The 23,916-nt window shown below is 44.3% G+C and overlaps 1 protein-coding gene across 1 annotated transcript in view; it reads right to left on the reverse strand.

The window, feature by feature from the left end:
* Positions 1 to 2,602: 2,602 nt before the first annotated feature.
* Positions 2,603 to 23,916, reverse strand: part of LOC119462223 (ABC transporter C family member 3-like) — an 87,774-nt gene continuing 66,460 nt past the window's right edge. The window contains exons 18-22 of the mRNA XM_049672894.1: positions 19,776 to 19,970; positions 18,750 to 18,908; positions 13,470 to 13,636; positions 12,887 to 13,081; positions 2,603 to 2,757 (exon numbers count right to left, since the gene is read on the reverse strand). Coding sequence (XP_049528851.1) covers positions 2,616 to 2,757; positions 12,887 to 13,081; positions 13,470 to 13,636; positions 18,750 to 18,908; positions 19,776 to 19,970 — 858 coding nt within the window. The 3' untranslated portion in view covers positions 2,603 to 2,615. The remainder of the gene's footprint in view (positions 2,758 to 12,886; positions 13,082 to 13,469; positions 13,637 to 18,749; positions 18,909 to 19,775; positions 19,971 to 23,916) is intronic.

Consider the following 23,916-nt stretch of genomic DNA (forward strand, 5'->3'; position numbering starts at 1 on the left):
GCTTCGTGGAATTCCACAAAGTAAAAAAAAAAAAAAAACTATATTGTACCGACTCTGCCTTGGCGATGCATTCTGTGAAAAATGCGGCTTTAATTAAACATCTCGCAGCTTCTTCGCATGTGCACACATTATAGTACTGAAAAGCAGATGTTGTGCACCGTGTTAGAGGCACTGGACAACCGGCCACAGTAAGAGCAAGAAATACTTGGACAGTAGTATCAACGGGCGTGGGTGCTAAAGGCAGGCATGCCACTAGTTCACTTCCTGCAGTCTACGGGCCTGTGAGATACACTGTAATAGTGACGCATACTCCTTCAATTTTGTTCGCCCATTCTAGTTTGTATACTTTTCTTTCTTCGTTTCTGTCACTTTAAATACCATTTGCCTTTTCCCCGTGCAGGATAGCAAAAACCGGACTTTTTCTCGTTAACTTCCCTATCTATACTTTGCTTTTTTTTTAATTTGCTTTCTTTCTCTCGTGTTTATGAAGCAACCATTTCAGATAAGATTTCGTGCACTGACACGCTTAAGTGTTTGAGATTGTTAGTTTTAAATCGATGTTACAATTTTTCATAATCGTTTTCTGTATAAAGAGGAATTATAGAAGCACTCACTGGTTGGTAAAGACAGCCGTATTTACTGAGATTTTCACAATAAACTGAAATAGATTGTGGGGACTCCTTCGGACCCCCTTCTCCAGTTCACGCGCGACTTGGGCCTTTCGCCCGTGCGATCGCTAAGGACACGCCATTCCAGTGCGCTGGGCTGTCAAAAAAACAAAATCGGTTCAAGGCGATGGCACCGCAGGCAGCAAAAGATGCGATATGGTAGTCATTTCACGCTTAGATCTACTTTCGATTACGGGTGAGCGCGCAATTTTTTGTTTCTGCTACAGGAGTTAAGTGCTCGATACAGTATTTGCCTTGTCCGTCACTCCGCGCACCCCTCCATCCGTCCATTGCGTGCACTGACAATGACCGTTGTCGTAATCGACGTTACTAGGTCATCGTCTGACCACCCGTCATCCATACCTTCACCATAACCATAGGGCTTACAAAAAGGAAAGAACTGTTCGCCAAACGGTACTACTCGGATTTGAACTCACATCATTGCAGAAGTGTGACCTTAAGGACCAGGCGTTCTAACCATTGGCATATGGTACAACAACAGCGCTGGGCAAGTAAGTGTAGGTTTTGTGGATCCAAACACACTCTGAGGGCAGTAGCATCCGTGCATGTTTTTTGGAAGTCACAACAAGCAACACATGATAGCAATACTTTAGGTTTCTTTACAGGCAACTGAAATTGTGCCTGGTTTAAAGAAACAGGTTCATTTGAAATTTAGCTGTGATTCTGCAAGTTAAAACAGCTCTGCTCTTTTCTTATTGTCGTTAATGAACAAGTTTTTATGAATTTACAAAGTTTTTTTTAAGTTCTTACATTTACGCCAAATATACCAACCCAACATTTCATAACACATTTAAAAACCTTAAATACAAGCGCCTGTGGCTTACTACTTGTTGCATATAATGGGCCTTCTTCCCGTCATTTATAAAAAGAGCCTGCAATTTGTTTTCTTTTTAATTGACCTTGCTTCTAGCTTGAATGCCTGAGCAGAGTGCAACTTTATTAAAGCTGCGTCACGTGAGCGTGGGGTTTGACATTTTTCATGGCCAGCCGTACTTCGATACAGTAACTTTGGATGCTCGCAGTAATCTCGAATTGTTTAGGACCCTTCCACATGGTGAAATTAGGGGCGCCCTGTAAAAACCAACTCTCCAATTCATAAGTTTGGGACACTCAAATCTTGAGATAATAAAATTCATTTCAAAGTTTATGTGCATTCTATGGCTTATATACATATGCTCCAACAACACTCGCTGTATAGATCTAAATTTTCAAAAGACGCGTGAGGCATGCTTCAAAACAAAGCGCTTACTGACAGTAGCACTTATTCGGTGGGAGCTATCCCCCTCTTTTCTTACTTCTAGCACATCTTTAATTGGCGAATTCAGGCTCACATGTGCCACAATATTCGTTGTTTCTCGGAACAACATAGTTTGTTGCGCCGGTTCTACGCTGCCTTGTGCTTTTAATTTTTGGTCTTACTGTAACAGCTGAATATAACCCCATAGATATTGAGGCCAATATTTTCGTTCTCCAGAGGAAGCCTCTGCTCCTTTTTTTTGATGAACCTTACCGAAGTGCCCTGACATGTTACGCCCATTCTCCTCAAGTTGTTCCACCAATGTCATACCAGGGCAGATGATTAGGCTTATCGCGATTTGAAAATATGGAACTCTCTTTTACCGTCTATATTGGTTCCAAAGTTATCGCTCATATAACCTTATTGTGGTTCCTACTCCTTGCTCCTACTGTGCTTACGTACTTGCAAGAAATTTTATTGAGCTCTTATGCTGTGGTTATAAGACATGGTTCATTACGCATGAACAATAATGTCAATAATGTTTCATATAAAGGATGAGAAGAGCACTGAGAGGCCATGGGTGTCTTATATCTCTCTTTCTATATATATATCCTCGCGATAATTCAAAACCCCAGCTTAGCCCCCGATGACAGTCGAAGGAACACGCAGTTATGTTTGGAGTAGTTTTATTAAGATGTCATGTTTGATATCCTTTTCTCCACGTCAATTCCAGCGCTGGTAACAATACTACGAAACACGGAACATGGGTTGGTCAGCAGTTCTCGCACACCACCAAACTCCAGCACTCGACCGTCACCCATGACGACGACCCTGGGATACAAGAAGTAGCGTACTTTTATTACAACAACAATACTACTACTACTACTACTACTACTACTACTACTACTACTACTACTACTACTACTACTACTACTACTACTACTACTACTACTACTACTACTACTACTACTACTAATAATATAATAATAATAATAATAATGTTTATTCGCCAAAAAATACAGAGCAACACAAACAGGCCGGTCTAGGCCTCAATTGGCTTGTAGGACCGTGCCATGATCATGATACAAACGGTAAATAAAAAGATGTTGATAAGACAGAACGACAAAGAAAAAAATGACCAGAAAAAAAATAAGATAACATTTGGTTATTCTACTTGAAACAGAAGTTGAAGCAGTGAAAATTATGATGCCAAAGTGTTGTGGAAGTTAGTTTCACCATAACTCCTTCAGCAGTTCTTTCAGCATGCTTTTTGAAGTACGTTAAAAATTTCATTCGGTAACTTGTTAAACATGTCTGGCACATAAGCACAGCGTCTGGCCGCATCATGCTCTGTGGATGAACGAGGAACCATATAGCGGACGTGTTTACGAAGTTCCCTTGTGGAGGTATTTTTTTGTTTGAAAGCGGAAGTCCAATAGTGTTTTATGACAACTGTTTCAACGATAAAAGAATGAAAATTCGGCAGACCAAGTTCACGGAAGATATTTGCAGCTGTTACTGTTTGGGAATTGTAGGCAACATTTATAAGAATATTTTTTATAATCCTGTCTACCCTACATCTCCAACGATCCGAACAGAATCCGAAGACCGTAATACCACATCTCAATACACTATAAACCAATGCATGCACAATCATTTTTTTACAGAGAGGGGCGCAATACTTTTCATATTAAACATCAGCCAAGCGACTGACCTCAGTTTTGAACAAATGAGTGATAAGTGATGTTGCCATGATAAGTTGCTATCGAAAAATATTCCAAGATATTTAACACAATCTACGTACGGAATAGGAGTACACTGGAACACAGTTAGACTTATGTAAGTAGAGAGACAAGGTAATCACAGTAGTCTTGAGTGGAGAGCGAAAACATACCAGTTGTGTTTTTTGGGCATTGACAGCCATTCCATTGTTACTGAACCAAAGCATCGCATTGTACACGTCATTTTGCAACATTTCAGTTGACATTTTGTAAGATAGATGTTTTGCCAGTAACACAGTGTCGTCAGCATACTGGAACACAGAACATTTGGAAATCGCCAAAGGAAAGTCATTAACGAAGATGTTAAACAACAATGGCGATAAAATTGACCCCTGCGGTACACCCGCATTCAGCGACAACTTAGAACTGAAAACGCCCTTATCATCAGTAGCGACCACTTGAAATCGGTTGCTCAAGTAATTTTTGAGAATGTTGTAAAAGGTCCACGAAATCCCAAAAAATACAGTTTACTTAACAAGATTTGGTGGTTCAGGGTGTCAAACGCTTTCGCTACGTCTAAGAAGAGAGCACACGTGAAAAGATTCTGATCGAATGCCGAGAACAGGTCGTCTGCAAATTCTTCAAGCAGTGCAACAGTACCGCGCCCAGAAACAAAACCAAACTGGCGATCAGTCAGGATAGATAATTTGTTAAGAAAAGAAGACATAGTCTGGAAAAGAAAATTTTCTAGGACCTGAGCAATAACCGGTAAAATAGAAATTGGCCGATAGTTTTCAATCTTATGTTTCTTCCCTGACTTATGTAGCGGTTAAACAGCTGCCATTTTTAGGCATGCCGGAACTTCATCACCTTCCAAAAACCCATTCAGTATATGAAGAATAATATCTGACAGAACACTGAAATTCCTTCGGATGATCTGTAATGATACTCCATCATATCCAGTGGGCTTGTTAGGACGGAAAATGAAAAGAATTCCTTCCAGATCACACCTCGAAAATTTCGGAAGAAAAGCTGACTCAGATATGGAATGCGTTAACGACCGAGTGTTTGTGGATAAAGAGACAGCGCTTAGGGACGCTTTTACAAAGTGCCTGTTGAAAGCATCAGCCACTGCTGTGGGACGTTGCTGAAAAGAATCGAAAACAGACCGTTTACTGGAACTCATCCCTCTGAGATGATTTACCAAAGACCAAGTTTTGCTTACATTATTTGAAGATTGCTGAAATTTATGAAAGAAGTAACGGCGCTTGGCGCCACGCAGAAGAGCAACAGCTCTATTTCTTGCCGACTTGTATTCTAATCGCAGTGCTTGGTTTCTCGGATTTCTTTTAAAGCGTTTCCACAGGATATCTCGATACGAAATCACAGCAAGAATTTCCGTGTTCATCCAGCAGTGACCCTTTCTTATTGGTTTAGCTACTAACCGTGTGCAACGTAATTCAAAATTTTTCAGTTGCGTACAGAATCTTTCATACACGTTGCTTGACAAATCTTCTTTGGTTAAGGATGCCCAGTCAAACGAAACGATAGAATTATCAAGCTTAGATTGATTAACTATAGGGACAAGGCATTTGCGCTGCCCGGGTGCATTTCCAACCGACGGCGTTCCAGACGCATCCGGTAATACAAGACGGCATGCTACAAAGTAGTGGCCAGCCAACCTTTGTAAAATAGTACATGACCTAAATGTACAGTTGGGAGCTCTGACCGCTATGTGATCTAAGCAGGACTGCATTAGGCAATTATTAACTAATTCCGCTCTAGTGGGAGCTCCAATTGTACATTTCAGACCATAAGCGGACAACGTAGATAGATAATCACAAACAGATACTTTTTCAGGACATAAAATGTTGATATTAAAGTCTCCGATCAAGCAGAATTGGTCCACTGAGCTCCACTGCCGCAGAGTTTCATCAAGCTCTACAAGAAACCGTGAGAGGCTGCATGAAGGCGGTCGATAGACCGATAAGATATGCGCAGAAAATGACTTCTTGCAAACATTGACCATCCTAGATTCAGCATGCACAAAAGAAACATCAACAGAAAAAGCTTCACAGTTGTTGTTTACAAAGAGAGCAATGCCTCCGCCACAATAATAATAATAATAATAATAATAATAATAATAATAATAATAATAATAATAATAATAATAATAATAATAATAATAATAATAATAATAATAATAATAATAATAATAATAATAATAATAATAATAATAATAATAATAGCAAACATTTATTTACTGATCCCAGGAACAACAATTAGGGCCTTTCAGCTGGCGCACGCATACATTAAAAAAACTCCAGGTCAATATATTAGTAAGAAAAACAATCAATAAAAATAATAATTTGGAAAGAGGAACGTGCATACAACAAGGCGCAAGGTGAATACAAAAAAGGAGAAGGGCAGTTGAACGATGTTGAACAGCGAATTATGAAAAATATTGAGATCGAGAAAATAAGCGTTGTAATGATTCAGTATGCTGCTGACGGTTCAGTGTTGATGATAACAGACAGTAACATGGAAATGTCTATGATCTCTGGTGATGTTGCGAGGAATACGAAACATCACCAAACTGGGGAGTTCGGGGCAAGTGAGGTTAGGAAAGAGTTTCAAAAGAAACAGAAGGGCAGCGAGATTGCGTCGGCAGTGAAGTAAGCGCAATGACCATCATCTGACAGTACTAGAAAAAGGTCGAGTGTCCGTGTTAGCAAATAGGGGATGATATACGCGTATGCTTAGAAACGTTTTCTGGTCCCAGTCTATAATATCAGTTTTGGATCAAGAAATGCCATTCCAGACGACTAACGATTATTCGAGTTGAGGAAGACAGATTGTACTGTACAGCGAGCGGAACAGTGTAGGAGAATTTATTTCCCTCGATAGTCAGGAAACAGAGCCCAAAGCGTGCATACCCCGCATTGCAACGCGTTTAGTGAGAGCAGAATAGTGTAAAATTGTCGAAACGTGCACCGAGATCATTGATCTCACAGACATTACACAATGGTTCCGAATCTGCAGAACAAGAACAAAAAATATTGCTGTTTTGCGTGTGAAAGTCATGACTTTGCTCTTAGCAGCATTTAAGGTGAGGTTATCATCTTTGCACCATTCAGAAAAAGAAAAGAGGTCTGACTGCAGGATACGACAGTCATCAACAGTATGAACTTTCTTTAAATTTTTGATGATATCGGCATGTAGAAGGATCAAAGAATCCCGAATAACGGAAAGAACATCATTAATAAAAACTAAAAAAAACGAGTGGTCCTAATGATCCTCTGAGGAGCGCGGCTTGTTGTCATGTAAAAAGACGCTTGGCCATTGACGTTAGCATAACGTGACCTGTCAAGAAGATAAGTGCGCGTGAGATTGACAACTGCCGAGTCAACATCAAAGTGCGTAAGCTTGATCAGAAGCAGTCAGGGGCTGACCACATCAAAAGCTTTGATGTGGTCACAGGAAATGATTTCAACTGGCTCCCTTTGAAGTACCGGCGCAGAAATCTGTGTCATATACGTGTGAGATTTGTGATAGCGAAGCGACAGGTTAGAAACTCATGCTGATTCAGAATCAATCAGTTCTTTACAGTAAAAGGCAATGTGTTGTGAAGAGCAAGCTTGATGACCTTAGACGGGGCACAGAGAAGAGAAATGGGGCGATAAATCGAGACATCGGTTTTACAGCCAGACCTAAATACAGGAAGAACAAGAGAAGTTTTCTAGATGTGAGGGAAGGTGGAAGTATTGAAAGAGTTACTGAATATATATATAGCAATACTGCGGCAAGGATACTGCCGTAAGCTTCTAGAATTGCGGAGGGGATGCCATCACGGTGGCAGGATGGGTAAGGCTTCAAGCGCTTAAGTCATCCGCTGATAAGCTTTTCATCAAACAACTCAGCACTAGATGTAAGAGCCGCCAGGTCATGTGCTGCTGACTGACACCACCGTAGAAACCTGAAGCTTTATATAAGGATGAGAAATTAGCAGCAAATAATTCCACCAATTTCCCCATGCTCTGAAATGCTCCATGTTCTGAAAAAAAATCAAAACGCTGCAAGGAAAATAGCTGTTAACTTTACATGCAAAACCGCTCTTGGTGTTCCAAGGAATCCAGAATGCAATGTTTCGTATTCACTGCTTTGTGCCCACGAAAGAAGGGTCTCTATTGTGGTCAAAACTAGCCTCGGGCACTCTACTATGGTGTCCCCCCGTAGGCGCTTGTCACATTTTAATGTTACTCTAATATTCGTCATTATTATTTTTACTGGATTGTTTATGTTCTCTGTACAAAAAAATGTGGTTGAGAAATCATCTGGATCCATAGCCGACTAGGCTAGTGAGGGATCCAATACAAAGAGGCAATTGTAAAGAGTTCGTAGCAAAACAGGAGAAAAGAAGACAAATTCACTGGACATATATAATCACCACCATCAGCCTATCTTTACGTCCACTGCAGGACGCAGTCCTCTCCCTGCTATATCGAATTACCCCTGTATTGCGCTGGCTGATTCCAATTTCCACCTGCAAATTTCTTAATTTCATCACCCCACCTAGGTTTCTCACAATTACTCACAGGGGACCCTGATCACGAGAAGGAAATTTACAGAAGAATAAAAATGGGTTGGAGTGCGTACAGCAGGCATTGCCAAATCCTGAATGGGAGCTTACCACTGTCGCTGAAAAGAAAAATGTACAATCATTGCATTCTACCGGTGCTAACATATGAGGCAGAAACTTGGAGATTAGCAAAGAAGCTCGAGAATGAGTTAAGGACCACACAAAGAGCGACGGAACGAGAAATGTTAGGTGTCACGGAGACGGGAAAAGAGCGGTGTGGATAAGGGAGCAAACGGGGATAGCCGATATTCTAATTCACATTAAGAGAAAAAAATAGAGCTGGGCAGGCCATGTATTGTGTAAGGTAGATAACTGGTGGACCATTGGAGTTACATTAGAGTTACAGAATGGGTGCCAAGGGAAGAGAAGCGCAGTCGAGGATGGCATATACTATATATTATAAACTTTATAATAATGCGTAGTATGAAATGTCATGTCATAAAAGAAAGCTTGTAATAATTATGATTACAAAAATGAAAGTGTACATTTTCTAACAGAATATAGAAGACAGAGCATTCAGACAATGTACAGTGTGATAAAAAGTATCGGAAGCATTACATTGGAGATACGTATTTGTTAGCAAAAGAGATATTTGTTGGTTTGAAGCATTAGTGTATGTTCGGCACATTAAACTCTGTCAGTGAACGAATGAAAATGTGCGTTTTAAATTTTGTCATATTAACAGTTTACAACATGGTCTCTACGCCTCGTCAGTTGTATTATGTCATCTTTTACTGAGAGCAGTACCCTCGTCTCTCTCTCTCTCTCTCTTGTTCTTGGTTTCGGAAGTCAGAACACGTGCAGAAGTCTGTCAGCGTGGGCTTCATATAAGCATTCCTATTGTATTTACTAAGTACAGTATGAAGTGCTTCCTCTAACTTTTAAGGTGCTCATTTTTGTGCACGATGCATTAATAAGGCACATGCACTTCGTATGGTATGGTATGGTAAAACTTTATTATTGTCCCTCGGAACGCGCGTCAGCACGTAGCGGGCCGCTCCCACGTCGGCACAGAAAGGCCGAGCCTCTCTGCTGCGTCGCGGGCCCGATGGACAGCCCATAGCTGTGCTTCAAGATCGGGGCTGCTTAGGGCAGCCTCCCATTTGTTCGACGTGACATCGTCGCCGTCGTGTAACGCGGGGCACCGCCAGAGCATATGTTCCAAGTCAGCTAGGTCGTGCAGCAAATTTAATAGGGCGAATGCTCACCGGACGAGAAACATACCGAACCAAAAGATATGACTGTGATTTGCTGCCAACAAAAGCAGGCTTTTTGAAGAACAACGTCGATCAACGCCAGGAAATATCACAGGCAACAGGAATAGCGTACGACTGCAGAATGTCAAAATATGCAGAACACAATAAAAGTCATATCACAAATGCACGCGACCTGTACAGTTATAACATGAATCAATATAAAAACGTCATATTCGTCTTTGTATGTCCGCACTGTGACTTTACAAAAATGGCATACGATCATTAACATCAACCCGTACAAAGGGGTATCCGCGCAGAAAGACTCAACAGCAAACTTTTGTAGAGTTCTGGCTAGCGGCAAGATGCTGTTCTCCGCCGCTTAGGGGACCACTGCCACTCACAAATCATCTTACTAGTGCAGTCAGCCCAGGTCAAATGGCCACGGGAACTCGCTGTTTCCGGACCAGTGGCTGTTCCGGAAACCAACGCAACTCTAGGGATGCGGAGAGAACGATCATCAGGAGCAACGCCTCAAAAACCCAGATAATGCTTATGCTGAGCAATGTTACGTCTCAAAACGGCAATGAACATTCTTTGGGAACTTCCCACGAAGTGATCCCTTCACCAGGGCCTGCCTAGAAGCCGGCGGGGCCCAACTATCACTATTGACGGACAAACAAAGAAGCTCCCATCGAGGTGACAGCAATCACTGCATTCTGTTGAAGCGGTAACGACCGTCAAGGCAAAGCTTCTTGCTGGCCGTCATGGAGAGCCCACAAATTCATACAAAGAGTCGAAGACTTCCGTGGAAACAGTGTCGACTTCAGATTCCAAATGGACTGCGGGGGCAATTGCGCAACGTCAGAGGCAGAGTACAGCAAGTTGGTGCGACATCATGAGCGGAGTGCTGCGAACCTATCTATCCTTCTAATTAAACGGGACAGAGTAACCGAATTTCCTAGTCTAGTGCCCTACATGAAAAACGAAGGATTAAAAAGCAGAGTTATTCTGCAGTGTAGAGCGTGCTCAGACATGTAGCGTGATGTGGTGTGCTCAGACATCTAGGGCCCTATAGCGTAAAATCCCTGGCGTCAAATTAATGTAACCGCCGACGCAAGCATCGGCCAGTGACCCGCAGCGTTGTTTGAAACAACAAATGAAACACTCTGCTCATTTATAGGCCACTTTGCTTTCAACACGAATAGCATTGCCTAACTTGACAGGTTTTTCTTATCCGATTGGCTGACAAGAGGAGAGGAGCACGCAGCAGTGGCGATGGTTTCGGTAGGGCTGAGCTAGAGCAGTGAAAGTAGCTAACCGAAAGGGAGGGTGTTGCAGGCCTGTGCGATTGGCCTGCTTCCGCTTGCTTAGCTTGCGGTGGCTGGTCAAAAATCGCGGCGGCGTCAACAGAAGGTTAGAAACGCCACTCACACAGATGCTTAGTTGGCAGAGCAATGCTTTAAACGCGCTGAAAGGGCTTGATAACGTTATACTGCAATGCGAAATTGTTTGCAATGCGCAAATATGTTCACGGTCCCCGGCAGCTCCGAGTACCCTGTGTCCGAACGATACGTAGGAAGACATCTATTCTTTTCGCAACGGGGCGGTCTCCGGCTACTCCGGAAAAAAAATCAGGGCCCGAATTCACAAAATCTTCTTACGCTAGAATTGTTCGTAAGAAATAATTTCAGCTAATCCCGGTGCAACACATATTATCTAAGGCGGCCGGCCAATGCCAAAGAGCACTTATGAAAAAAAAAAAAAAGCTTTGTGAATGGTCCCAGCTTTGTTCGAAATATTCAGGCGAAAACCTTATATGTCCCATGAAGCGAAAAATCCGTCGTCCGTTCTTATCATCCGATAGGAACAAAACCCACGTGACCAAGGGATGACGTCACTTTCTCGGAGCTGCACCTGCTACGGCTCGCACTGCGAAATCTCACGGTGAACAGCCACGGCGTCGGACGGACAGGCGAGATGGGTGCAGCCCGAAAACGTGTGGCCAATAGAAAAGTTCTAATGGCAAAAAAAAGGTGTAGAATCAATTTTTTTTTCAGATTTATTCCTGCATAATCAGTGTGTGCCAAGAGAAGGGAAGCGCAGTCGAGGACGGCAGAAAACTATGTAGAGGGATAAAATTAGGAAATTGGCAGGCGCAAGTTGGAATCAGCTAGAGCAAGGCAGGAGTAATTGGAGATCGCAGGAAGAGGCCTTTATCCTGCAGTGTACATAAAAATAGGCTGATGATGATGATGATGAATCAGTGTGTAAATGTCATAGAAGATGGGACGTTTTCGCGGTTTTCATGACGTCACGTGACAGACATGTGAGGCGGGGTTGGCTCGAAAAAGGTTTGGCTAATCGGGGAGGTCTGATTGCAGAAACGAATAGAAACAGTCTGGAATGTGTTTGCTTCATAGTGCCCATATAGTAGTGTTCATATAGTAGTGTTCGGGCATGTTAAGTGCACTGACATGGAGTATACTCCCATATATCTATTGAGGCAGTGGTGAGTTGTAAATATGTAACAAAATATGTTTTTTTTTTTTTTTCGATCTCCCGCCCTCATGGTCTCACCAACAAGCAACGCTCGCTGATAGAGTCGGACGACTGCTTGGGTTCGCCTAGTCAGCTTACTGCGACACCCCGGTATAGTGCAGGCTAGCTACCATGTTTTAGGCATCCCGGTGGCGTAGGCAAGCGACCTTCTGTGGGACATCCTAGTCCGGACCATGAACCCCAGCATCACATCGCGACAGTCAAACCAATCATCCCAAAAGCACTCTCACCCGGGCCTTCCTAGCGGCTCGCTCACGTCAGAGCACACGATGCATCGCGCGAGAAACATGCAAGGCATGAGCAGTCAAGCGCTGGATGACTGTGGCCTGACATACTTCCAAAGTGGCCGCGATTCAACATGCTCTACTACCACACAGTGGTCGTGTGTTTCTCAGTATACTTTATTCACTAGCATGATCCAGTATGCTTATATTGAAGGACAGCCATTGAGGATGCTCTTTATGAAAAAGCCACCGTAAGGGTGAATAGATCCTGTTTACGGCATGTATTCTCGGAACTAGCTGGAAGATTTTCTCGATTTAGCGTAGTTACTCTTTACTAGCTAACAGGGTAATGAACTTACGAGCTACATAGGAGCTATGTGAGACGCCACTTTGAAGAGATGCTGAGGCGTCTATTGGCAACCTCAGGTCACAACATACAGAAAGCTCGTTAAACAAGGATTATTTCACTGTACCCCAAAAAGACTTGCATTCAGTCACTGTGGCTGATAAGTCAGCCCACGACCACGGAGTCAGCAGCCGAATGCTATCGCAACTTATCTTCCCCGTTTGGTAATATGAAGTATGTTCAATAGTGGTGACGTTCTTCCCATCGTGGCTCACCTGTCGTAGTCTAGTATGGTGTCGATGCGGTGCGCTATCGTGATAACGGTGCAGTGCGCGAAGCTCTCCCTCAAACTCGCCTGCACCCTGCGCTCTGTGTCGGAGTCCATCTGGGAGGTGGCTTCGTCCAGCACCAAAATTTTCGTGGCTCGCAGGAGGGCACGAGCGAGTGCCACCAGTTGTCGCTGACCAGCACTACGGTTCATTAGGAAAAAGAAACACAACGTCAGCTCTTCATCAATACAAATATGTCTCCTAATTGTTTCACTTTCATGTAGATGCCTGCGTATTTTAAAAATATTATGCATATCTCCACTGCAACATAATGAGGTACAAATTAATAGGTTGGTGATGGCGATGATGGAAATCTACTTGTTTTCTTATTATTCGGATTTTGATCACCGTGGGTGCTTCGCATTTTTTAAAACAGTTTATAGTATTGGGTGAAGTGTTTTTGCCCTTTACTGTTTTGCTTATTAGGAAGTCAATTATTCATTTTTATTTGTTTTACTCTTTAGAGCATCTCGCAGCCTCTGAGACGTACAGGGTTCACCGATAGGCCAACGTACTTTCTATCACTCACCTCAGGTTTTCCCCCTTTTGAGACACGGAGAATGACAGCCCTTCAGGCGTCGTTTCGACGAAGTCACTTAGGTGCACGTTCCTAAGAACTCTCCAGAGCACTTCGTCTGAGTGGCTGCCTTGGGGGTCCAAGTTTTCACGTAACGTCCCAGTAAACATTGAATAGTCCTGAATGCAATTGAAAGAGATTCTGTCAATTTGTTTTGTCGAATTGCATTAGGTAACCGGGTTTGAAGGGACCCCCAAAACAATGGACCCGTATGAGTAACGCCCACTTTCTTAAAGGATCCTCGACTTGAAGTTATTTCTCCATTTAATCGAGTTGAGCATAGCGCCGCCTCTCAACTGAAGAAGACACTGCGTGTAAGGAAAAAAAGTTGTCGCAGTTTCACCTGAAAGGCGAAGCATCAATTGCGATAGCAAATTTGTAGAGAGCTATACGGAGTAATGATATTAACTTTATCAGCTGTATAAGCTTGGACATGCAGCCGCACCGGCAACACGCAGAACTGTTGTCGACGCCGTCGGCGTTTTGCCCGCGTTCGCTCAAAATGCGTGCGGCGTTGGTGACTGTTGCCGGAGCCTCTGATATAAATAGGCACTTGGTGCCGCAGCTAAACGTCGCCTCCCTTCCTTCCCCCACGGCCTCTCGCGCGTCGGAAGAAGGCGCGTTTGCTCTACATATATGGTGATTGTAAAGGAGGAAAGAGACGCCTACTTCTGCAGCCCTTAAGGGAGTACGGCGCAGAACTCGCGTTTGTTCTCCGCCGTGCGTTCACTCCCCGTGAAAGCGCGCGCCCCTCGCGCCCTTTCACTCGCACAAACAGCGTTCGGCGCGCGGCGACGATTTCATCTCCATTGACGTCATACGGAACCTCACGGCGACGGCGACGGCGACGACGATGGCGACGATGACGGCGACGCCGACGGCAGAAATCTGCTTTTGAGTGTCCATATAATTGCTATCGCAATAAAAATATGCGGAGTGTCAGTAAAAAGCAGTGACTTATACTGCAGAGGGGCGGCGCTGCCATCTGTTTTCGTGAGTGTAGCTCCAGTGTTGAAGGAGGTAATGTTCTCAAATAAGGGGGTAAATCGCCTTTCTACTGTATGAAAGCGACCCCTCTTACCTTGGCAGGAAGCCTCATATACGCCAAAAAATGACGCGTAAAGCTCACCGCTACGTGAAGGTCCATAGGTAACTGCTTAGTTATGAGGACTGACTGCACCGCAATTTAAAGATGCCACATTCGGAACTTAGTAAGTTTTGAGAACATTTACGGCACCACAAGAGCCAAAATGGGAGAACGTACTTTGAAATCCATAATATGCATTTCAAATCCATAAGGATATGCCTTAAGATCTGCACGCCGAGTTACGTCAAGTATCGGCTGTTCACACCCTTTAAAAAATGCGCCGGCGATTACGATACTCCGCGAAATTTCAGCGCAGCTCTATACGTGTTTTCATTTCGCGATTTATTGGCTGGCGCGGACAATCTGTCTCGTGCGGCACGTTGCAGACGGAGCGAAGCGTTGCAAAACAATTAACACTCACGCCCAACGATAGGGGCCAGCAGAGTCGGCGATCGTCGAAAATCTTATCGACGGGTCAAGCGCGTCGGCTGTTATACATGACTCGTAGAACGGTCCAGCGTAGTCGCTGGTGCCCGCGTGGCCTCCAGAAAGCACTACATAATTCGCGTCGCGCGTACAATCAGATTACAAAAAGCTTTCGCGACAACAGCCAACGGATGGAACTATCGATAACATTACAGAAACTTCTTGTACACGCAGGCGCGTCCTGTGCCGAGGGACAACGTTTAGCCTTTGTTGGCCGATGAAACGCAGGGACCGAATAAACATAAAGTGAACAGACGCGTGGTACTCTGGCACCATCTCGTAGCGATCGTCGGCACAACGCTTTTCTCTTTCATCCTTGGCTGTGGTGCTCGTTCGCTCGGTTATGCCGCCGACGTTTGCAACAGCAACGGCGCATTAAGAGCTGTGCCATAAAAAAGCCTCCAATTGATGTCGTGGAACGGACTCCCTCTCTTCAGAAAACGGGGAGCGAGCAGTGAATTTTCCTTGGTCAGCCGATGTAGACATGTCAACCAGTCATGCCCGTAGGCGCTTCTCGAGTATTTCTAGAGCCCTAATGTAGCATGTGTTGTTACTTCATTTGAGCTAGTTAAATAAAACTTCACGGCCCACAAATGTGATTGGAACAAGAAGTATTATGAATTCGACAGTGTTCCAGTGCCTCGAATACTGACGCATGTAAATCCAGACCGTGGATGCAACTGACACGGGCTCAGCGTAGGGAGAACCATCCATTGGATCTACTAAACCGAAACTTCTTTTTCACGCTTCCATGGTCTTAATTACGAGGGATTTGATGAGGAACGAACACGCCGTTAGCGAAGGATTTCGTAATGTCTTTAAACCAGACGAGTTGGAAAGGCACTCTTGCACGAGAAAGATCATTCTAGTCGCTAATGTTTTGACACAGATTCATGACAGGTGCGCAGATATTCGGCTGTGAGGGTGGTACTGTTCATTACTGACTGATGTAGGTTGAGGTAGTATTAGCCAGTGAAATGTCCTACTCAATTAATTAGAGCTCTGATAAAATGTCTCTACATTTGCCTTTGTATTTCGTGCAGCATTTGTGTAGTTTTGTAAAAAAAGAAAGAGAAAAAAAATGCTGAAGTACAACATCTTATTTTACAGCATCAGCATTTTAAAGCAGTTATTTCTACTTTCGGGCTACGTATGTCACGCTGGCTTCGGTTTCCTGATATGCCCAAAAAGCCACCAAAAAATGTTGATCTATTTTGTAAAATTGAAACAGAGTGGATATCGACACTTGGCCTGCTCATGAACTTAAGAGGTATTCGATTCAATAAAACATGTATGAACCCTTACGTAAATTTAAAAAAAATATGGGGTTTTACGTGCCAAAACCACGATCTGATTATGAGGCACGCCGTAGTGGGGGACTCCGGAAATTTGGACCACCTGGGGTTCTTTAACGTGCACCTAAATCTAAATACACGGGTGTTTTCGCATTTCGCCCCCATCCAAATGCGGCCGCCGTGGCCGGGATTCGATCCCACGGCCTCGTGCTCAGCAGCCCAACACCATAGCCACTGAGCAACCACGGCGGGTCTTACGTAAATTAGCGTCCTGTGGCATAATGGGAAACCACCGACCCCATTCGATAGTCACATTACTTCGAAATTGCAGTGCACACAACTAAATTGTGTTTTTTCAATATACAAATCATCTTCTTCTTTCTGGGGTTTTACGTGCCAAAACCAGTTCTGATTATGAGGCATGCCGTAGTAGAAGGCTCCGGATTAATTTTGACCACCTGGGGTTCTTTAACGTGCACTACAACGCAAGCACACGGGCGTTTTTGCATTTCGCCTCCATCGAAATGCGGCCGCCGCGGCCGGGATTCGATCCCGCGATCTCGTGCTCAGCAGCGCAACGCCTTAGCTGACTGAGCCACCCCGGCGGGTGAATATACCAATCATAGGCGTTGGTGGACTGCGCAGATCGATATTGTGTCCCAAGTTTTCTTTTGTATGAAAACGATAGATGTAACTTAACAAATGCGCCCAAAATGGTTTAATATGCAGATGATGCAAACGTATATTTACCGGGCAGATTGTAGCTCAAATATCTATAACCGTAAATGCTGAGTAAGTTAATTGACATTATACCTCAGTGCGAATAGGCTACAAATTAATGTTAAAAGCAAAAACAAATGAGAAATTTAGCAATAATGTGGATCACAATTTCTGGCTGCGTAATTGAACGTGTCGAATCTGCAAAATTTCTTGGCGTTGTTTTAATTTTTAATTAACATTTTTCATAGACAAATCACAACAACCGCCGGGGTGGCTCAGTCAGCTAAGGCGTTGCGCTGCTGTGCACGAGGTCTCGGGATCGAATCCCGGCAGCGGCGGCCGCATTTCGATGGAGGCGAAATGCAAAAACGCCCGTGTGCTTGCGTTGTAGTGCACGTTAAAGAAACCCGGGAGGTCAGAATCAATCCGGAGCCCTCCACTACGGCGTGCCTCATAATCAGAATGGGTTTTGGCACGTAAAACCCCAGAAAGAAGAAAAAAAAGAAGACAAAACACTTCTGGGCTGGATCATGCGCAGAAGCGCAAGTACAAGCGATGATTTTCCGGCACCCGGACCAAGATATCTGCTACAGGATCACCCACTCTGTCGGAGTAATTGAAAAAAAAAAGGAGGCGTCTCCATGGCTAAAGAAACGGATGGAACTTGAGCTCATTGAATCACACTTGCATTGCTTTTTGCTAATCAGGGCTCATACGGGTAATAGAAACCTCGATTAATTGCTTATTCCTCAAATGAGGGCAATAAGTCGACAGCATAGAGTACTTCAAAAGCATGGCTACATGTTTTGTTTCATTACGTGTATTGAATTAAAAACAATCATATCATGGCGCGGCATGTAGTAGCGTTGTATCAAGCCGGTAATATTAAAAGCGCAATATTTATTATCTGAATTCACATCCACGAAAAAAGGGTGAGTTGAGAACACTGCAGGTGAGAAGACATTGTGGTGCGCAAACAATTAAATTATTAAAGCCAATACGTACTATCAACTTTAACGAAGACATTGAATAACTTTTCAGGACAGTACTTCCCTTAAGAATACAAAAAGAGGGTTACGGAGTAATTACTATTTAAGATAAAATAGTATATAGTATAAAAAGTCAGATGTGAGTGCGAGTGCTCTTCCATGGTGTTAAGTCTGTGTCTTCAGATTGTGTAATATAATATATCTAATATCTAATATTTACAATCATTCAATGGTGCAGTGGCATTGCTGCTGACCATGAAATGCAATGACTCTACGTATGGGGATGGGCCGGGTCAGGCAGTTTGCGTTTTGCCCTCCTAGTAAAGGGTACCTGCAGTCTTACACTTGCAATAAACTTCTCTTCATAATTTTCAAAGGTTTAGGTGCATACGCATTGACACAAGGTGGCACTTTCATTGAGGAGACGGTAAACTTAGTCCAGCACAAATAAGTATTGAGGTTACAGTATTTTCTAATTGCAAAAATTTACTTCAAGTACTAATATTACTGACAAATTAATTGATTGACGACCAAATAAGGAAATGTTAAACTCACTTATCTCAGGTGTAAAGACTGCTGTACCGGCGATGTAGAAATATTATGAGGAACTCCTAGAAAATAAATTTTCGTTTGCTCTATTTTGTTTTATTCTCACCTGCGGTATAACGCTTATTACAGTCCGAAGGCGATTCAACGGAACTGTGTGTATATCTACTCCGTCAATGGTGATCGTTCCTGATGTGCGCTGGATCATGCGCAGAAGTGCAAGTACAAGCGATGATTTTCCGGCACCCGTCCTCCCGACGATAGCCAGCTGCAAACGTGAGCAAAACAGAACAGATACGTTCTATAAGGAACGCTTCGGTGATAAATACTCCTGTCCCCACAGAAATTTTTGCACATAATTTGATCCTACTTTTTATATGTTTTATCATTGCTTCAATAGTGCATCCTACAACATTTATTCACACCATCTTAAGTTAGATAGTACGTCATTCATGTGGAAGTATGCATTATTTGGCGGCATCCGAGTTTACACTCGGAGAAAATCAATTCATACCTTTTATCCTTCCAAAGCACCCCATAACAAATAAGATGCGCCACAATGCCGAATAATCCGATTAATCTTGGTCACTTGAGGTTACTTGGCGTGCTCAGTAAGCACGGTACGCCAGCATTTGGAGATCTTCCTCCATGAGAATTTTGCCGCAGCTACCGGAAATTCAACCACGACCTCCTTCTCAGCACCGGACGCCATGTTCGCTGAGCCGTTGTGGCGTGCAGACAGTAGGCGTACACATCGAGGTAACTCAGCGGGTATGCATTGAGCCCTGACGAGCACGAGCTAGCTGGTCTAACTGTTTGCCGAATTTCAATGGGAAGGAAAGTCAAAAATGCTGGTCTACTTAAACTGAGCTGCGGGTTAAGGGAGCCGAAATTATTTCGAGGCCCTCCGCTGCAGCATCTAGAATTAAGTACGTTGCTGTTTCGGGAAGTCAGGCGCCACAATTTTGTTAAAAAACAAGCACTCTGGCTTTCTTTAACAGTCGCAACCGATGACTATTTGAAACCCTGTTCATCTCGAAAAGTTGCGCAAGCTTAGTTTCGTATAAGGTTCAGGCTCAGGCAATATCAGCAAGTGACACGAGGATCAAAGATGCAGGCTTCCCAATGCACGCACCTTCTGTCCCGCTTCTGCTACAAAGGATATACCTTTGAGCGTGTCGTCGGTGATCCCTGGTCGATAGGATGCGCTGAAATTTTCGAAGCTCACGACCCCTTTGCTGGGCCACAAGTCATCGTAGGGCTGAACAAAAATCCGAGGGCTTTCGTGTTTGGGGTGACCGGTGGAATCCTTGCGTTCGGTAAGAACTTCCTGAAGGAAAACGGATAACAATATGACTCTCAAGAACCTATTGTCTTTGTTAGGCTTGCTCGGGGCACAGAAATATTGAGCTCAAATGCATTAGCCCTCGCCAGCTCGTGAGGGGCAGCCATCTCTTGCAAATAATTACAATAATAGAAGGAACAAAAGGTCGCAAATTGCTCAGCTTTATTAATGCGTAGCATTCTTTGGCTAGGTGCCCGGGGTCATTTACTGATCCGTTCCATTCGTCCTTCTGTTTAGTGTCCCAAAAATCAGTACCGCCATCTAAGCTCGAATAGATGAATTCCTGTTAATGCACAAGCTCCTGTACGCTTACCGCCACATACCTGTGCCCGCATAAACCTCTGACGCAATAGTTCAACGCGATAGCGTTAAAGGCTCCGTGTCGCAGAAATTCCGGTGACGGCGTCAGTAGCGTTTTTCGTTGGAGAAAAATCGTATTTTGGTAGATGTATATGGCAAGCCTTGCTATATGTCACGAGATATATGCGGTTTATATTGCCACAGCATTCTATCATTAAAGTTGCGCATACCTTGCCTTACATTTTTGACGAAGTTATTCATAGGAATTTGATATTGACATCCACAAATAAATGGTATGAAACAAAACACAAGACATCGCATGCCTTTTATGTGAAATATGCTCAGACTGAATTATTAAAAGCGCGAGGCAGTAACAGAAACCTGAAAATGATGTAATTTCACTTTGGCATGGCTGTGCACAAGAGGCCACATTCCGACCAGAAAGCTTGGCTTTGTGCATCAGGTTCGCCGCCAGAGTTTCCTGGCGAAAATTCCGGTTACTTAGGCTGCCGCTGCCGGGAAGTAGGAGAAGCAGTCAGAGATCTTTTAAAACTATATATGGCGTTCCACTCTTAAAGGCGAAACTTCAGCGTCCTACAAGTTTTTTCCAACCAGTATGAGAGTGGTGGTTAACACATAAATTTGATTAAGCTTCGTTCCTGCGCCTTCAAGCGGCTTTGTGACTGTAAACTATCATATTCAACAAAGTAATGTTTTATAAATAATTAAATAATCTGCATTAAAATTTTCTGACCGCAGGATTCGAACACACCACGTCTAGTACTATACTGTATGGTAATGGCGCAATACTGGCACCATTGCGCCACGGACATATGCATCGACAAATGGTATAAAACACCCTTATGAATTATTCCTCGCGGGCAAGCAAGCGCATTGCGGCACTTGGAGCGTTTTGATTTGGCCTTACCGAGGCGCAGTTAGAACGCAGGCGCGAGCTTGCGCCGGAAGGAACACGCGGAAAACGCAAGCAACCATATAATTGCGTGTGCAACTACAGTGCATATTCTAGACACAGTACTGCAACAACAGGGAGAAGCTTCTAAAGATGGCGCGTTGGAACGCCTGCTTGCGTGTGGGCGGAACAAATGATGTGAGGAAAAAAAAATCACATCATCTCACCCTACGGGCAACCATGGTGGGATGCGAAAGCATCGCGGGGGGTGCGCATCGAGTTTCCGTTTCGTTTCACTTGGCAACACAACTCAACGAAAGTTAGAGTGAGAGAATGTATTGAGAAGAGAGGAGACGTTTGTACGGGGTTGTTGCGTCTTTATTTAGAGATCGTACGTGATTCCTAGCATCGGTGCGCGCGGTATCTTGAAGACGATCGGAGAAGTTTAGTGTCAATGGGTCTTGCTGCAGAGGATCGAGTTTGAAATTTGCGAAGACGAGGTCTATGCACGTTCCCCTGATAGTGGTGGGTTGCTTGTGATCTTGGGAAATGCATCCCAAAGAGTATATGTCCTTCATGTGCTGCACGAGCCCATCGGTTGTCAGTATGTCTACGTTGAAGTCCCCTGCGAGTATGAAGGGCGCGTTTCTGTAGGTCTTGGCGTACTCTACCATGCTCCTTGTGAGGTAAAGTTCAACGCTTTCTCTTGAGATGTTGGGTTTGAGATACAGCGTCATGATGGCGATGTTGTTGTCACCGTGGAACGGGAGTCGCGGTGCGATGATCCGTTTTTCAACCGGGTTCAGCGCGGGGACGTAGAAGTTTCCTGCCGACGTTGACGTTTACGCTAGGCTTCCCTGGCCCGAAATTTGGGGTTCGCTTGCCGACACTGACGTTTACGTTCGGCTTCCCGAGCCTTCCTCTGCTCCGCGGCGGTGGCGCTGCCACTGCAACTAGCGCCGACGTTGACGTTGTTCATGGCGTTTCGCACATCGTTGCACAGAGAGAGAATGACGGAAGCACAGCAAACGCGCGCTTTACACTGCGCCGCGACACTTGCGCCGCCTACCGGCGTACCCTTAGAGAGAGAGGGAGAGAGTGAGAGAGAGTTATATGCAATGATTTGCTGCGCCGCACCTGTGGCGGAGAGGGGGAGAGAGGAGGAAGACAGCGCACACCTGCGTAGGAGAGGAGAATGAGGGAGAGTTGCGCATGCGCAGTATGGGTTCGGACGCCGCAAAACGGACACTGCTCCCAGCATAAGATGCTCTCGCATCTAAAAAATAGGCCGCCAGATTCTATGCTCTGTGGGAATCGATGTTATGCGAAGCAGTATGCGGGGAGCCTACCAATTTAACAAAACGACCATGAGAGCACCACGACGTAGGCGGCTCTTTCATGACCTACATGACACGCATGTAATGACATTCATGTCATGAGTCCTCAGGAGTCCCTTTAGCTACACCTAACAGACCTTAAGGAGAAAGCATTAGTCATGCACATGAGTATGAGTACCATCAACCTTTAGCCTTTTCCTTCACTTAGTACCACACCCGAACCCATTCCATTGGCTTTTGAGTGTTAATCTTTTTTCGCTGAGTCATTGTCATTTTTGTTTAGTCATGGTCGTTACTATGACTTCGACGGCAATATTTTAGCCTTTCCTTCACTTAGTGCCCACATCCGAACCCATTTCAGTGGTTTTTGAGTATTATTCATTTTTCGCTGAGTCATTGTCGTTTTTGCTGAGTCATGCCCATGATTATGACTTCTACCATCATTCTTTAGTGTTTCCTTCCCTTAGTACCCACGTCCGAACCAATTCCAGTGGTTTCTGAGTGTTGTACATATTCCAGTGGTTTTTCTTGTGACATTGTCATTTTTGCTGAGTCATGCTCATGACTATGACTTCTACCTGTATCCTTTAGTGTTTCTTTCACTTGTTACCCACGCCCGAACCCATTTCAGTGGTTTTTGAGTGTTAATCTTTTTTGCTGGGTCATTGTCATTTTACGAATATGACTGCAAATTGGGCCACACGCCAAACACCTTGTACCACATGGTGAAAACGCAACCGAAACACCGATATCCCCTCTATCCTCCATCCCATAGCAGAGCAGCTGGAGACCCAACTCACCAGCCTGAGCTCTGATGACCAGCGTGAGTTAGCGAACAGGGCGAGGCAGGCGGCCTGGTCACATGGCTTCCTCGACTGGTGAGGCTACTCGCCAGGAAGGCGACCGAACAGCTTCGTCTACTCTAAATAAAGCTCAATAATCTACGCAAAGGACTGTTACTGCCTTCGACTCTGCAGCTAATCGCCAAAGCGGAACTCTAGCGAAAGCGTTTGCAGACCCTAGCCGACCGACCGACCGACCGACAGAAAAAATTAAGCCAGTTCCACGCTTGTGAAATCTGATAAAACAGGGGAGCTCTGCTAGCGTGGGTGTATAGTGCAGTGGTTGTGACGCTCGCCTTCGGACCGTGGATACCCCGGTTCTAATCTCGCATCGCAAAGAAAGTTCATTTTGTTTTATTTATTTCTTGATTTCTCTCGCTCCCTGTCTGTCCCTCTTTCTCTCGCTGCACTTATGTTCTGCTTTCTCTCCCAGCTAGGCGATGCTGCGCACGACAACGAGACCAACCTAGCGAGGCATTAACAGTTCCGCTGTAAAATGCAGCAGAACTTATATCACCACGACCGTCAACAGTCATGCG

Source organism: Dermacentor silvarum, chromosome 8 (genome assembly GCF_013339745.2).
Source record: "Dermacentor silvarum isolate Dsil-2018 chromosome 8, BIME_Dsil_1.4, whole genome shotgun sequence".
NCBI lineage: Eukaryota > Metazoa > Arthropoda > Arachnida > Ixodida > Ixodidae > Dermacentor > Dermacentor silvarum.